General features: G+C 43.5%; 3 protein-coding genes across 3 annotated transcripts in view; 1 reads left to right on the forward strand and 2 right to left on the reverse strand.

Moving 5' to 3' along the window:
* Window positions 1-15,887, forward strand: part of LOC103470718 (STAM-binding protein-like A) — a 385,599-nt gene that overhangs the window by 94,322 nt on the left and 275,390 nt on the right. The window lies entirely within an intron of this gene.
* Window positions 861-10,197, reverse strand: LOC103470695 (uncharacterized). Its single transcript, XM_008419320.3, has 8 exons — window positions 9,935-10,197; window positions 8,852-9,123; window positions 8,269-8,422; window positions 7,949-8,195; window positions 6,919-7,019; window positions 5,729-5,879; window positions 1,634-1,776; window positions 861-1,013 (listed from the first exon to the last, which is right to left on the reverse strand). Exons 1-8 carry the CDS (start codon window positions 10,015-10,017, stop codon window positions 971-973), a joined length of 1,194 nt encoding a protein of 397 aa, XP_008417542.2. The 5' UTR covers window positions 10,018-10,197; the 3' UTR covers window positions 861-970.
* On the reverse strand, window positions 11,309-13,099 carry LOC103470714 (zinc-binding protein A33-like). The gene has a single exon (XM_081610929.1). It carries the CDS (start codon window positions 12,821-12,823, stop codon window positions 11,402-11,404), a length of 1,422 nt encoding a protein of 473 aa, XP_081467055.1. The 5' UTR covers window positions 12,824-13,099; the 3' UTR covers window positions 11,309-11,401.

Here is a 15,887-nt window from a genome sequence, read left to right on the forward strand (position 1 = left end):
TCATTTAACAACAGCATGAAGGCATTCATTCATTCATTCATTCATTCATTCATTATGGCATGAATGGGGGACAACTAAACTAAACTAAACCTAGAAACTAAAAGTTAGTTAACCCTAAAACATAATCATTAGTTCTGCTAAAGTGCTACAAATAGCATTTAGTATAAGCTAATGCTACATGCTACATCTAATCTGGTTGATACAACATGAGAACTGCAGTCACTTCAAAATAAAAGCATGAATGTAAACGTCTAACTAATCGAATAATTCTTCACAGTCGATATCCAAAACTTCAACACATATTGAACTTTATTGAGCTGAAACTTTACAAACCAACTCAATAAATTAGCAAAATGGCTAAACAAAAAGTTAGCTTAGCGATTAGCAAGCGGAAGTGTGGCCACTTCTGATGACAGAACCAAAATCTTTAGTTTTTTAAAAACAAAATCAACTTTCAAGCTTGAATTAATTATTGATTTTCTCTAAAGAGTTCAGGCTGAAATGTTTCCATAAATATAATTTTTCTCAGAGAGTTGCAGAGAAACAGTAAAGATTTTTGTGGGTTGGTTCTGGTTGGTCCGTTTGCCTTGGTGGTTCATCGGTTGGTTTAAAGAAACGGACCCGGCTGTGAAGGAGACTGGGCCCACTCCACAAGCTTAATATAATCCTCTTTCATGCAACATAAAGCATTTTAATGTGTGTTTGGGATTATTGTGGATTCAGAATATGGCTGGGAAACGTGACATGTGCTCCAATCAGCAGCTACATTAAATAATCTGCACATTTAGATTCAATAATAATATCATTTATCAATAAACGAGGCAGTGAGGAACTGAAGCAGATTAAAACACCTGCAGGAACAAAATGGCTGGAATATTTATTGGACCCTGCGACTCATTAAAACGCTCCTGCTTACGGCCCGGTGGAGCCGGTACCAGTCTGTGACTGCAGAGGAGTCGGGTCAGACGGGTCAGACGGAGCCAGACGGGTCGGAACCAGACGGGTTCATATTCCTGATGGACACAGAAAACAACTGCATCAACAACAAATTCAAGGTGACGTTTTGAATGAAACTGTCCCAGCCTTTTTGCCTCGAGGGCAAAAACCGGCAAATTTTAACTACCACAAAATTCATTAAATAAAAAGTGCAAAAATTAGATAATTGTGATTTTTTTGTTTCAGTTTTAGCTGCTCAACAATAAGCAAAGCTTTAATGAAATCTGTATTTTACTAAATATCCAAAACATAAAATTTTTGAACTGCTGCCTTTGCAAAAGAAAAACTGTCAATTTCCCAAGTTTTTGGAGAATCAATTATTTTCTTACTCATTTCTTTAAACTTTTAACTTCAGGTCAGAGGCCAAACAAAATCATTCCAAAGGCCACCAATGGCCCCCGCGCCACACTTTGAACCCCCATGGCATTAAACATCCGGTTTGTTAAAACAACCTGAGCTGAGACTGCTGGTGTCTGTTAGCATGGGAGCTAACGGCGGTTTGGACCGGAGCCGTTAGCTCAGCAATCCACAATCATCAGCGTCTTTTGAGCTTTTTCTCCGACTCGGACCCAGATTCTGGCCTCATTCGCTGCTAAAGCCACCAGCCACAGATGATGAAGACGGAGGATTCTGGTACCTGGAGGGGAGCTGTTTCCGGACTCCTCTGGGCTTATTGCGGAGGCTGCTGGCGGCCGGCTCGGGGTTCTGCGGCGCTGCTCGGTCCAGGATCTCCACCAGCCTCAGGATCTTCCACTGAGCCAGAGGCAGGCTGTCCTTTCCCTGCAGAGGACAAACAGCCAGAGGTGAAAACAGCTGACAGCGCGTTTAACATGTAGAACACAAATATGCTTCAGAATCCACCAGCTGACTGCCTCAGGGTCTGACCTTTGACCTCTGATGAAACAAACGTCCATGAACGGCGTGTTTGTCAGTGATGCTGTCTGATAAAGCCGTTTACTCTGGGAGAAACAAAACTCTGCAGAATTTCAGCAAATCATTCAACTGAGTTAAAGTGCAAATCCATGTGAACTAAACATGGGAAATAAATGAAATAATATTAAACTAATAATTTTTAAATTAATATTAAGAATTAATGACTTGCTGAAATGTGACCTCCAAGTTAGATTTGTCTAGTTTCAACAGTGTTTCTATCTTTGCACTAAAACTTAGAGCAAAAATACTTGGTGGTGTTTTTGCAGTGCTGAATAAGGAGGTCAAAGGTCAAAGATCCAACATGGAGGACAGGAGAAGGGAGAGCAGGAAGGATGGAGGGATGATCCGTGACTGAAGGAGAGCTGATGGAGACGGCAGCGCGATCAGATGTTTGAAACTTTATGAGGAGGAACAAAAACCTGAGTGACGTTGGCCCCCCCACCTTCTTCAAATCAGACTAAATTGGTGTCAAACGTTTGTGCTACGTTTGTGCTGCCAAAATTTTCGTTTGTGCCACTATTATTTTAAAGATATAAAGAAATGTTTCTAGAGGTCATCTAAGGTCAACTACCCCCCACCTTCTTCAAACCAGACAAAATGGTGTCAATCAACTCGGCTACGTTTGTGCTGGTTTGTGCAGCAAAATGTTTTTGTTTGTGCTGCTTTGGCTTTGAAGATATTAATGAAAGTGTAAAGGTCAAAAGGTCAACCAGCCCCTCAACTTTTGTGAAATCCAACTTTCCTTATATCTTTAAAATGATAGCGGCACAAACAAAAATTTTTGCTGCACAAACGTTTGACACCAATTTTGTCTGATTTAAAGAAGGTGGGGGGGCCAACGTCACTCCGGTGGAACAAAACAGGACAGAAACATGGGAGATGTAGCCGTGGCGCCCCCTACAGGGAGCCGCTGAAACCAAGAATAAAAGTTTTATTTCTCAAACTTTCCTCCAGACAGAGAAGCCTGGATGTTTTATTGGAAATTAGTTTTTAAGGCCGGATTTCAAAACTCATGCCACATAACGACCTCTGGTTCTGGTTTTTTACTCTGCAGCAGAAAAAACTGTGCTGGAGTGAAGAGTTAGGATGCTTCATGAAGACGAGGGCTGAAAAACACATCGCAGTGTTTCATATCGATCAATATCAATAACTATTGATTAGGCTTGTTTTAATTATCTGACCTGATTTATACACAGTTTTCACAAAACGTTTATTTTTAAACAGTTAAAGTTTTTCCTCTGCCTACATCTCCCAGAATGCTGTGCGGTTCTGGATCAGAGTTCAGAGAAAGTACTGATAATTCTGTCAGACTTATTATCTATTGATTATGACCGTGTGTTTATTGTGTTATATGTTGTTATTGATTTATTGTCCAGCCCTGATTTCCCTCCAGCCGGACCAGGAAACCGGACCGGAGAAAAGAAACATATGAGGTCCAACAACTTTAACTTTAACCTCAGTTTTAATCTAAAAGAGATTTGATGTTAGTAAGATCAGTGATCAATGATCAATTATCACTGATCATGATGAATGAGCACTGATCAATGATCAGATGTTTACATGTTTTTGTTTTATCTGAATATTTTCTTTTGCTACAAAGTAAAACAAAGACATGAATATTTCTACGTTCGTTATAAAGTCTCCAGGTTCCTGTCCTCCAGGTTCTGGACCTTCAGGTTCCTGTCCTCCAGGTTCTTGTCCTCCAGGTTCTGGACCTTCAGGTTCCTGTCCTCCAGGTTCTTGTCCTCCAGGTTCTGGACCTTCAGGTTCCTGTCCTCCAGGTTCTTGTCCTCCAGGTTCTTGTCCTCCAGGTTCCTGTCCTCCAGGTTCCTGTCCTCCAGGTTCCTGTCCTCCAGGTTCCTGTCCTCCTGGTGCCTGTCCTCCAGGTTCCTGTCCTTCAGGTTTTTGTGCTCCAGGTTCCTGTCCCCCCAGGCTCCTGTCCTCCAGGTTCTTGTCCTCCAGGTTCCTGTCCTCCAGGTTCTTGTCCTCCAGGTTCTTGTCCTCCAGGTTCTTGTCCTCCTGGTGCCTGTCCTCCAGGTTCTTGTCCTCCAGGTTCCTGTCCTCCAGGTTCTTGTCCTTCAGGTTCCTGTCCTCCAGGCTCTTGTCCTCCAGGTTCCTGTCCTCCAGGCTCTTGTCCTCCAGGCTCCTGTCCTCCAGGTTCTTGTCCTCCAGGTTCCTGTCCTTCAGGCTCTTGTCCTCCAGGTTCCTGTCCTTCAGGTTCATGTCCTCCAGGTTCCTGTCCTCCAGGTTCCTGTCCTCCAGGTTCCTGTCCTCCAGGTTCTTGTCCTCCAGGTTCTTGTCCTCCAGGTTCCTGTCCTCCAGGTTCTTGTCCTCCAGGTTCTTGTCCTCCAGGTTCCTGTCCTCCAGGTTCTTGTCCTCCAGGCTCCTGTCCTCCAGGCTCTTGTCCTCCAGGCTCTTGTCCTCCAGGCTCCTGTCCTCCAGGCTCTTGTCCTCCAGGTTCCTGTCCTCCAGGCTCTTGTCCTCCAGGTTCCTGTCCTCCAGGTTCTTGTCCTCCAGGTTCCTGTCCTCCAGGTTCCTGTCCTCCTGGTGCCTGTCCTCCAGGTTCCTGTCCTCCAGGTTCTTGTCCTCCAGGTTCTGGACCTTCAGGTTCCTGTCCTCCAGGTTCCTGTCCTCCAGACTCCTGTCCTCCAGTCATGTCCTCCAGGTTCTTGTCCTCCAGGTTCCTGTCCTCCAGGTTCCTGTCCTCCAGGTTCCTGTCCTCCAGGTTCCTGTCCTTCAGTCTTGTCCTCCAGGTTCTTGTTCTTCAGGTTCATGTCCTCCAGGTTCCTGTCCTCCAGGTTCCTGTCCTCCAGGTTCCTGTCCTCCAGGCTCTTGTCCTCCAGGTTCCTGTCCTTCAGGCTCTTGTCCTCCAGGTTCCTGTCCTCCAGGTTCCTGTCCTTCAGGTTCTTGTCCTCCAGGTTCCTGTCCTCCAGGCTCTTGTCCTCCAGGTTCCTGTCCTCCAGGTTCTTGTCCTCCAGGTTCCTGTCCTCCAGGTTCTTGTCCTCCAGGTTCCTGTCCTCCAGGTTCTTGTCCTCCAGGTTCCTGTCCTCCAGGCTCTTGTCCTCCAGGTTCCTGTCCTCCAGGCTCTTGTCCTCCAGGTTCCTGTCCTCCAGGTTCTTGTCCTCCAGGTTCCTGTCCTCCAGGCTCCTGTCCTCCAGGCTCTTGTCCTCCAGGCTCTTGTCCTGCAGGCTCTTGTCCTCCAGGTTCCTGTCCTTCAGGTTCTTGTTCTCCAGGCTCCTGTCCCCCCAGGTTCCTGTCCTTCAGGTTCTTGTTCTCCAGGTTCCTGTCCTCCAGGCTCTTGTCCTCCAGGCTCTTGTCCTCCAGGCTCCTGTCCTCCAGGCTCCTGTCCTGCAGGCTCTTGTCCTCCAGGTTCCTGTCCTTCAGGTTCTTGTCCTCCAGGCTCCTGTCCTCCAGGCTCTTGTCCTCCAGGTTCCTGTCCTCCAGGTTCTTGTCCTCCAGGCTCCTGTCCTTCAGGCTCTTGTCCTCCAGGTTCCTGTCCTTCAGGCTCTTGTCCTCCAGGTTCCTGTCCTCCAGGCTCTTGTCCTCCAGGTTCCTGTCCTTCAGGTTCTTGTTCTCCAGGTTCCTGTCCTCCAGGCTCTTGTCCTCCAGGCTCCTGTCCTCCAGGTTCCTGTCCTCCAGGCTCTTGTCCTCCAGGTTCCTGTCCTTCAGGCTCTTGTCCTCCAGGTTCCTGTCCTCCAGGCTCCTGTCCTCCAGGTTCTTGTTCTCCAGGTTCCTGTCCTCCAGGCTCCTGTCCTCCAGGTCTCTGCAGGGCAGAGTGAAGCAGCTTGCGGTGTTTTACCTCCAGGATGTGCTTCAGGATGACCGCTGCTTCGTTCTTCACGCCCTCCAGCTGCCTCCTCCTGATCGTCTCCTTCTCCAGCTCCTTCTCCAGCCGCTGGATGTCGCTCACTCTCTGCTGGTACTCCTGATGCGCTCTGCTGACCTGCTGGCTGGAACAGAACCACAACACATCGTTTTAAAGTTCGGCTGCAGAACATTTAGGCCTGCAAACGCTGAATCAGCTCAACATCCGGCTGTCAGCCTGCAGGATCTCTGCAGGAACATTTACAGGATCAGGACGTTAAACAACGATATGATGATCAGAAGGGAAATAAACATCCTGAGGTTTCCCATCCGGCAGACAGGCTAATGAAACATCATGCATTAGTTGGGTAAGATGATCACAGCTGTTCTGTTAGATGTTAAATAAAAATATCGACAATTTTTGCTGCTGAATTAAGTTTTTGTTACTGCAGGAGTTCAAATTTAGGCGTATCAAAGCTTCAACTTTGTTTAAGATTGACAAAGAAATATTAAAATGTCAGCATTAACTCCCATCAACATCAAGCAAAAACAACTATTTATGAATTTTCTATTATTTTAACCCTCAGATGTCAGTTTTTTTTTTGCATATTTACAAGAGTGACCAAAATGCACAATTTTATTGGCTTCTTAAAAATATACATCTATAATTTAAATGTCTTTAGAGAACAACATGGAACCAAAATATTGGTCAAAAAGCAAATTTATTTATTTTTGTTGGTTTGTTTTTGTCAAAAATCAACAGAATAATTACTTTAATGCATTTCTAATTTTGCATCCCATGTTTGCATTTCTGACAGAAAATGTCTAATTTAAAATTGCCACAGAAATAGAATATGTTTAGATATTCGTTTTCCAATTTTTATTAATTCAAATATTGAGTACAGATATCATAATGTCATGAATTTTCTGATTTCATGGTCGTCCTCTGATGTGTTTTTTTTTAAATCCGGTTACGGATCCAGTTGGAAACAGAGTGTCAATATTTGAGATTAGTATCAAAAACTGCCTGAAAAAGTGATTCTGATCAGTTTGTATCATTAAAAAGTCTCATAAAATGCAAGCAGACTGTTCAAGAAATTAATATTAAAACATTTTGAACGGATTTAACTTCCAGAGAATTAAAACATAAAATGGTCACATCTGAGCTGTGAACACAGATCCAACCTGAGAGCTTCAGTCTCAATCAGAGTGGCGTCCTGGTTCTTGATGCTTTCTTCTTTTTCGTCCTTGAGCTCCAGGAACGCCTTCTTAAGAAGCGCCACGTCCTACAGAGGAGCAGGACAGAGTCCATGTCACGAACCAGAGATTCTGCTTTCATAACGAATAAAAATGATTTTAATGCAGCATTTCCTCCAGGCGATGCCAGCTTGTCTCATTTCATCCAAAAGAAGGAATACACTTCTCCCAAAACACTCTGACTTTTTAAGATTAAACCCTATGTAGTCGCTGCTCGCCCTGCGGCGTACAAGCATGTGACGCATTAATAAGGCTTCGTAATAACAGACGGCATACCGAGTTTTCATTTCGACTCTGTTGGACAGCACGGACTTCAAACTTTATAAAAGTGGTGTTTTTATATTGGTTTTGTGGTTATTTACTTCAAAATAAAGCCAGAAATAAGATCGATCATTTCCGCCTTATTTTGTGGGGTCTAAATGTACCACATTTCGAAACAACCAATGAAAATGTGTTGACGGTCTGTTGCTAGGTAGAACGGAGACACGCGGAAAGAGACGAGGGGGGGGGATTTGGATACGGCAAGAGACTAGGGTGCAGCGATGCTGTGGATTTTACTAAGAGTGTTTCGATGGGTTTTTAAGACTATAAGTGTGTTAGTTAGAGTTGGTGGTGTGTGTAGGGTTAGCAGTAGTTTTGCTAGCTATCGCTACATGGCTTCATAGCGAGCGCTGACGCACAGAGAAGAGAGACTGGGACGGCCATTTAGACCTCGACTGCAAAGGGTTAATTTCAGAAAATTTCTAGAATAAAAAACAAGAAAATTTATGAGTTTGAAAAATCTAAAATTAGCTAGAAAAAAAACGGAAACATTTTAAGAATCAGCTCAGAAATTTTCTTGAAAGAACATGAATATTTCTGGGTTTAAAAAAAATCAAAAAATGTGCTGGAAAAAGCCCAGAAATGTCCTGGTTTCTCCTCCCTACCCACGCCGCCGCCGCCGCCGTTGGTCTCTGACCTGCTCGTTGAGGTTCCTCAGGTGGCTCAGGTGGGTGAGTTTCCCGCACAGCCCCCGGCCGACGGTGCGAAGGTGCTCCTGTCTCGTCTTGATGGCAGCGATCTGCTCCTTCAGACTCGCCTGCTCGTTCACCAGGAAGGCGGCGAGCTCGGTCTGCTCCAGGTGCAGCGCTCGGCCCATCGCCAGCAGCCTGTTGGCTTCAGAGTTCTCCGTGTGCTCCTTGTAGTCCTGGAAGTGCTGGATCAGCCTGCGGTTGGACGACACCGACTCAGAGCCCGGAAGACAAGAGCGTGAAATACTCCGTTTGCCGCATTCCTTACGTTTCACACGCCAGCTCTGAGTTCCTCTTCAGCTGGGAAACAAAAGCGTCGTGCTCAGCTTTCTTCTTCAGAAGCTCCTCCTCTACTGACTCTATGTTGGGAACATGCGGCCTCAGCTCCTCGATGCGCGCCTCGTTCGCCTCCAGGGTCACAGCTGGAGGACAAACACAGCAGGGAGAGCAGACAGACAGCTCAGGAGACAGACAGACACTCCAAGATGTTAGTCCAGCTGCCCAAGCAGAGGCAGAAATGTTACTTAAATAGTTCTAGTTCCACTGCTGGGTCATTTAATTAAAACGTGAAAATGTCTCACTAAAAGTGAAATAATCAGATAGAACTTTTTCACCAATATTAAGGAATTATTGACCAAAAACAAGTTCCTATATCCTGGTGAAATGTTTCTTTTAAGTTAGTTTTGTCTTATTTCAAGTCTACTATGATATTTGCAGTAAAAACTAGACAAAAACTATTTGGTAAGATTTTGTGTTTTTGCAGTGCTTCTATTGTAAAAACAATAAAAATGCTGAAACATGTGAGTATTTAGTAGATTTCTTCAGTGCTGCTCTCTGTGTGTCAGCCTCACCCTGCAGCTCTATCTCCGCCTGAACCTTGTTTATCTGCTCCAGCAGCTGCTCCTTCGTGACGCTGTGGTCCTGCTTCAGCGTCTCTCGGCCTCGTTTCCCCAGCAGGAGCCGCGTCTGCAGCTCCTCGCTCAGCTCATCCATGCGCTTCTCTTTTGCCGCCACAAAGCGTTTCAAACGTTCGGTCTTGTCCCTCTTGTCCTTCTCCAGCTGGTTGTAATTTGAGATCAGCTCTTGGTTCTGCTTGTCCAGGTCTTCATTAGAGAGCTTAAACCTGCAGGATGAACAGAGATGAGACTCTGTTTCAGCTGGATGAGTTTTAGGAGAAACGCCTCCTAAAACTGACTGATGGATGTTAGTGAAGGTGAAATGTTGTGATGAGGAATGTTGTGAAATCGATGCAGAACGTTTGGGCTGATGACCAAACCTGCCTCACTAGAAGCCTGATTGGTTCAAAACCTCAAATCTAAAAGGTTTAATAAAAAATAAAAAATTAACCTGGAGTCAGGGGTCACAACAAATATCAGTTCAAGGGCTACTAATTTCCTGGCACCACACTTTGGACATCCTTAGAACCAAAATACATTAAAGATCTGTTGTGTTTGAATCAAACTTCCAGCATTACAGAAAACTGAAACACTGCTAAAGTATTATCAATCTAAATTAATAACACCATTAATTTCAGTCTGTGATCCAACTTAAAACTTTCCTTCATTATACCAGTGCAATGTAACGTTTGTATGTCTTCATTATGTGAAAACAATAAATCTTGTTGCTGAAATACTTTGCACTTTACTGGATTATTTTAAGCTCAAATTCTGCAGCCCACCAAATATCTTTAATGAAATATCAAAAAAAGTCCTCTGGCAATGTGACATTAGTGATTTATCTGTCTTCATTAACTATCTCAACTATCATAATCTGTTGTCATAGCAACATCAACGTCCTTTGAAGTGGCCGGTAATTGTGTTGGCATCTCATAAATTAGCTGAAATCAATTTTTAGAGTTACTAAATCACTTAAGTTTTCATTTAAAGCAAAAACAAACACATTGGAACAGTTTTATACATAAAAAACAGTCTCACCTGTCCAGCTCCTCCTCCAAATACCGAATTTGAGCCAAAAATAACGACCTCTCTTGCACCTCGGAGCTCATATTTTCCGCCATGTTCTCCTCTTGTTCTTTTAACTCCTTATCGGTTGTATACACGTTGTTTGTGGTAAATCACTACTCACAAAGAATATATCCGGTTTAAACAGACAAACTGTGGGGGGGGAGGAACCGTTGGCGTCCCCGATGTTGCATTCAAGGAATGCTCTGAAATTTCGTTTCTCCAACCGTTTCGTATTAAGTGAAGCTTCGAAGCTACAAAATTATTAACGTTTTCAGTACATCTGATTAATCTCTGCTGTGTGTATTTGTCTCCAGCAGGTGGTGCTGTGAGGACATCATATCTGAACGGTTTGATTCTCCAAAATCCTTCAGAGGAAAACAATGTATGAGCTTCAGCTGTAGATCAATAACAAATTCAGATCATTTGTACACAGAGAAGACATGAAGACTGAAGCTTTTTATTCTGCAAACAAGAAACATTCAGTTCAGTGTTTCTTTATCAGCAGATTTCTCACTAAAATAACAGGGAGAGAGCAGGAAGCTGCATATTGAGGGTTTTGTCACAGTATTTATATTCCGTGATTCATCTGTGAAGATTGTTTATGCTATGCACTGTGACTCATATCTGTTGTAATGTGAAACAGGCAGATATCAGGACAGCTATGTTAGCAAATGCTTCACACATTAACTGGCGGATCTGTTCAGGAAAAAGTTTTCAACTTTTTGACAAACTGCTATTAGAAAACATCTGCAGGTGAAAATTAACTGATTCTGATAAATGATTCAGGAAACAAATATTTTAAAATTTTAAGCATTTAGTCAACATTAAATATAACTGGACTAAAATAACTGCCTGAATCGTTACAACAATTAAAAACAAGACTAATACAAGTACCCATTTCTGAACTTCTGAACAGTTTTTATATAACAGAGTTAAAACAACCTAAAAATAATCCTCCTTGTCTAAATTAGAGATTATTGGATAAAAACTGATGAGGCTGATGAAATATTTGATTCAGTTCAAAAATTATTATCCGGACGATTTTGTACATTTTACAATTACAATTAAAAACAAACAGTCTCACCTGTCCAGCTCCTCCTCCAAATACTGAATTTGAACCAAAAAAAACGACCTCTCTGCTCATATTTTCTGCCATGTTCTCCTCTTGTTCTTTTAGCAAGAGAACAAAAGTATTTTCATCTTAAGCAAAAATATATAATTTTTCATAGTTCATAATTTTCTTGAGTAAGAAAATATTTAAATGTGTCAATCTTAAATGTTTCACTGGTGAACTCTGATTTTTTTTATTACAAATCAAAATATATATTTTTTGAAAATGTACCAAAATGTTCCAAAAGGTTGTTCTGAATCCAAACAGAAACGCATATCTAAAAATTAAAAACTAATTCAGAGAAATAAGAATCACAACTTTGAACTTTAGAATGAAATCTCAGTTTGACAGATTTTGATATCAGAAGTTTTAGCATTCTCAGAAATATAAACATGAAAATAAGGGAAGAGTTTCTCAGTGAAAGTGTCTCTGTGAGTGTAGATGTGACTCTTGTCTTCAGAGTCGTAGAAGGAAACCTCCCCTCTGTCATAGTCCAGCTGGACTCTGATCCTCTGGATACTCTTCTTCACTGACACAGTCTCACCAGCACCATTAATGTATTTTCCATCATGATGCAGCAAACACCAGATTCCATATTCTGGTGTAGCATATGTCTTTCCCTTCCTGTCAACAGACTCTTTAACCAAACCGACCTCCCAGTTAGGATGATCTCCCACCTCCACCTCCCAGCTGTGTTTCCCTGAGCTGAAGCCCTCAGAACCAAACACAGTGGGGTATTTAGTGTTTCTCTCTGGATTATCAGGAAGTTGCTGCCATGTGTCTCCATGTCTCACTCTGGTCAGATCATCAGACAGGTAGAGAGATTTAGCTGCTGTGTTTGGGTCCAGAATGACGGGGCTGAACTTCACCTGGTCCTTCATCTTCTCCCAGACTCTGAAGGACAGGTTGCCCAGGTGTTTGGCCACATCTATCAGAGCTCCTGAGACCAGCTGTGGATCTGGCAGTGACCTCTGACCTCTGGCTCTGCTCTGAGTGGCTTTATAGCTGCTGAGGAACGACACGTTGTCTTTCTGCAGCTCTTCTTCCACAGCAGAGATGCTGTCTGACAGAGAGGAGATCTGCTCCTCAATCCTCTTCATCTCTCCCATGATAGTCTTCCTCTTCTGCTCCTCTTCCTCCCTCAGAGCTGCCAGTCTGGACTCCTCTTCCTCTCTCAGGAACTGGTGGAGCTTGTTGAACTCTGCTCTGATCCGTCTCTCTGTGGACAGCAGCTGCTTCTTGGAGTGTTGAACCACATCATCGTATGTTTTCTCCACTTGTTTGTGTTTGTTCCTCTTGTCCTGCAGAGACTTTAAGTCCGATTCCAGCTGCTCCTTCAGATCTCTGACTGCTTGTTCAACAGGAACCACTTTGTGACTCTGGTGGAGAGAAAACTCACAGACAGGACACACAGCTCTCTGCTCGTCTTCACAGAACAGTTTAGGGTCTTCTTGGTGTTTCCTGCAGACCATCAGCTGCTTTGCTCCTGTTTCTGTCTCTGATGATCCAGGTTTCTGTCTTCCAGTGAAAGAATCAGCCAGTTCCTTCAGAGTGAAGTTAACAAGTGGATCATCCTTAGAAGATCTTCTTTTACAGATGGGACAGTTCTTGTTTCCAGTTTGTTCCCAGAATTTCTGCAGGCAGCTTGAACAGAAGCTGTGGTTGCAGCTCAGAGACACAGGATCTCTGAACGTCTCTGAACAAACATGGCAGCTCAGGAAACTTTCCAGTAGAGCTCTCTCTGCCATTTTGTATTGAATTATTTCAACAGTTCGACTCACCAAAGTTTCAGCTGCTTCTTCTTAAAATCTTCCACACATTTATTGGTTTTTCACCGGAGATTTAACATCGAGTCATGGCGTCTCAACCCAGTTCGGATATGTCTGAGTTTTTGTACTTTGACCTGTCACATGTTAAATCATATAATCTGCAGTGAGCTTTTCATCCAACAGGTGGTGCTGTTGGAAGATGTTGTTCAGTCAACAATAGGCAGATTGTTTTTACAGTTGAAAAATAATTTGGCTGTTTATTTTTTTACTATTTACTTTTTATATTGTAACATAAAGTAAACAGATAAATTTGTTTTTTACTGTACTTTGTATAATCAAATAATGAAAAACTGTTTAAACGTTTTTAGTCTATATTTGACCAACAAACTGTTTTAGTCATTATTTGTTGATCTTTCCTCAGATTAATGAAGAAACTGTGTTGATCTGAATGAGCTAAGAGGAATATTTTTCTCAAAATAGTCAGAATATTTAAAAATAATTTTAGAAATATGAAGAGAAAATAAAGAGAAACCGAAGTTAAGATGAAAACCAGAGAAAATTAGCCTGTTTACTACATCAACCATTATTGAAGGTTTCGTTAATAAAATCAGATCCAGCTCCTCTCCAGTCCTTCTGATGTTTTCTTTTGGAGTTTTGTAGAACAAGGCTAAGAAGAAAAAGAGATCGATTTAAGAAATATCAGCAGTGAAGGAAAAAAATAATAGATTAGATGTTATAAATTAGGCTTTTTTGTTCTTTATCAATATTTAAAGGTCAGATTGTTCCTCAGTGTTTCCAGCCTTCATTATATCCTGTAGCAGCATCACTATTACAAGTGTTTGTTTCTGATCAACAGCCTTCACTTTTGCTCATAAAAATAAAGTCAGTCTCTTCTGTCACCACCAAGAGCTTAAAGAAGCTACCATTTCTCTGTCCTTTCATGATTGTTTACAACTAAACCACATTTAACAGAAGTTATTAGATTTTACATGTTTAAACTGGAAGAGTGGATGAAACTGAAATCTGAGATTAGTTTTATGGACCATTTTTTGCCCAGTGCTCATTATTTGTTATGCATAATTAATTTTAAGCTCAAATTAAAATTGATCACAGTACAAATAATTCCTTAAGCTTTCTAAAATCATTTTCAAACCAAACTCTGGAACCAGTTAATCAGTTAAACTGGTCCAGTTCATCCGGTCAGACTAACTTTACTCTCTAAGTTTTAATAAGATTTTGGACACATTGGATGATCTCAGTATTAAATGTAAAGTTGATGTTTAACCAGGATGATAACATGTTTATGATCACATTCACTGCTGGACATTGACTCTCTGTAAAGATATATTTCCCTGTAATTTAAGGTTTATTATCCTCCAACATGGAGGAGCTGCTGGAGTTCAGCAGGCTGCACAGAAACCAGAACATGAGGACTCTGGACCCAGTTCTGCTCTGGATCCAGTTTTCTGTGAGAAGTCAAGTTGGTTGGTCACCAACCGTCACCAAACAAAGCACAAACCCTCCCAGGCGGGTGTTTATCTTGTAGCTAGTACTCAGATGATCGCTACAAGCCTGTCAGTGTCTCCATACCTCACACCTGAGTCCCTGAACGCCCCTTGAAGTTTTCAGCAAGAGGGATTTCAGGTGGTATCATTTAATCCCTAACAGGGATTCCCATTGGAAAGGGAAGCACTGGACTTTGGAACTCCCTGATGTCTCACAGATTTAAAAAAATGATTTCTTGTTCTCGACCCGACCCAATCCCCCCGAATGACATATCTGACAGTCAGCCCACTATGACTACCTTTGTGTGCAAACTACCTTACACATGGGTGTGCCACTATTCTTCTCAAAGTAGAGCCAGATGATCGCAATAAGCCATTGCGCAATGAGCCTCTGAGAGAAGTCAAACTCTTTGCTTCTCAGAGGCTCATTGCGCAGAGGCTCCAAAGTCGTGGTACGCTTTGGAGTACCACGACTCCAAAGTATGCTCCAAAGTCCTGCAGTGTGCAACTTTTATTAGAAAAATGTTTTTTAAATATTTAAACTGTCGCTATGTCATAACGGCCTAGTATAACATAGCGAAAACCACACCGCTCTTCCTGAATGGACTATCCGACGGACCCTCCTCTCCAGGACCCCTGAATAGACCTTACCAGGGAGGCTTAAGAGTGTGACCCCCCTGTAATTGGAGCACACCGTTCGGTCCCCCTTTTTGACATGGGACCACCACCCCAGTCTGCCAATCCAGAGGAACTGCCCCCGATGTCCATGCGATATTGCAGAGTCGCGTTAGCCAACACAACCCTACAACATCCAGAGCCTTAAGGAACTCCAGGCGGATCTCATCCACCCCCGGGGCCCTGCCACTGAGGAGCTTTTTGACCACCTCGGCGACCTCGTCCCCAGATATTGGTGAGCCCAACCCAGAGTCCCCAGGCTCAGCTTCCTCAACAGAAGGCATGTTGGTGGCATTGAGGAGGTCTTCGAAGTATTCCGCCCACCGGCCCACAACGTCCTGAGTCGAGGTCGGCAGCGCACCATCCCCACTATAAACAGTGTTGGTGCTGCACTGCTTCCCCCTCCTGAGACGCCGGATGGTGGACCAGAATCGCCTCGAAGCCGTACGGAAGTCTTTCTCCATGGCCTCTCCAAACTCCTCCCACGCCCGAGTTTTTGCCTCAGCGACAACCCGAGCCGCATGCCGCTTCGCCCGCCGGTACCCATCAGCTGCTTCTGGAGTCCCACAGGCCAAAAAGGCCCGATAGGACTCCTTCTTCAGCTTGACAGCATCCCTCACCGAAGGTGTCCACCAACGGGTTTGAGGGTTGCCGCCGCGACAGGCACCAACAACCTTGTGGCCGCAGCTCCAATAAGCCGCCTCGGCAATGGAGGTATGGAACATGGTCCACTCAGACTCAATGTCCCCAACTTCCCCCGAAACGTGTTCGAAGTTCTGCTGGAGATGGGAGTTAAAGGTCCGTCTCACAGGGGACTCCGCCAGACGTTCCCAGCAGACCCTCACTACACGTTTGGGTCTGCC

Source organism: Poecilia reticulata, chromosome 9 (assembly GCF_904066995.2).
Source record: "Poecilia reticulata chromosome 9, P_reticulata-male-v2, whole genome shotgun sequence".
NCBI lineage: Eukaryota > Metazoa > Chordata > Actinopteri > Cyprinodontiformes > Poeciliidae > Poecilia > Poecilia reticulata.

Bases quoted from the DNA above. Each gene is read 5' to 3' on its own strand.
- LOC103470695 (XM_008419320.3), bottom strand. From the start codon at position 10,017: ATGGCGGAAAATATGAGCTCCGAGGTGCAAGAGAGGTCGTTATTTTTG. The intron at 7,020-7,948 runs GTCAGAGACCAA...GCTCCTCTGTAG, and splicing joins TGAGGAACCTCAACGAGCAG to GACGTGGCGCTTCTTAAGAA. The intron at 1,014-1,633 runs GTACCAGAATCC...TGTGTCCATCAG, and splicing joins CGGAAACAGCTCCCCTCCAG to GAATATGAACCCGTCTGGTT.
- LOC103470714 (XM_081610929.1), bottom strand. From the start codon at position 12,823: ATGGCAGAGAGAGCTCTACTGGAAAGTTTCCTGAGCTGCCATGTTTGT.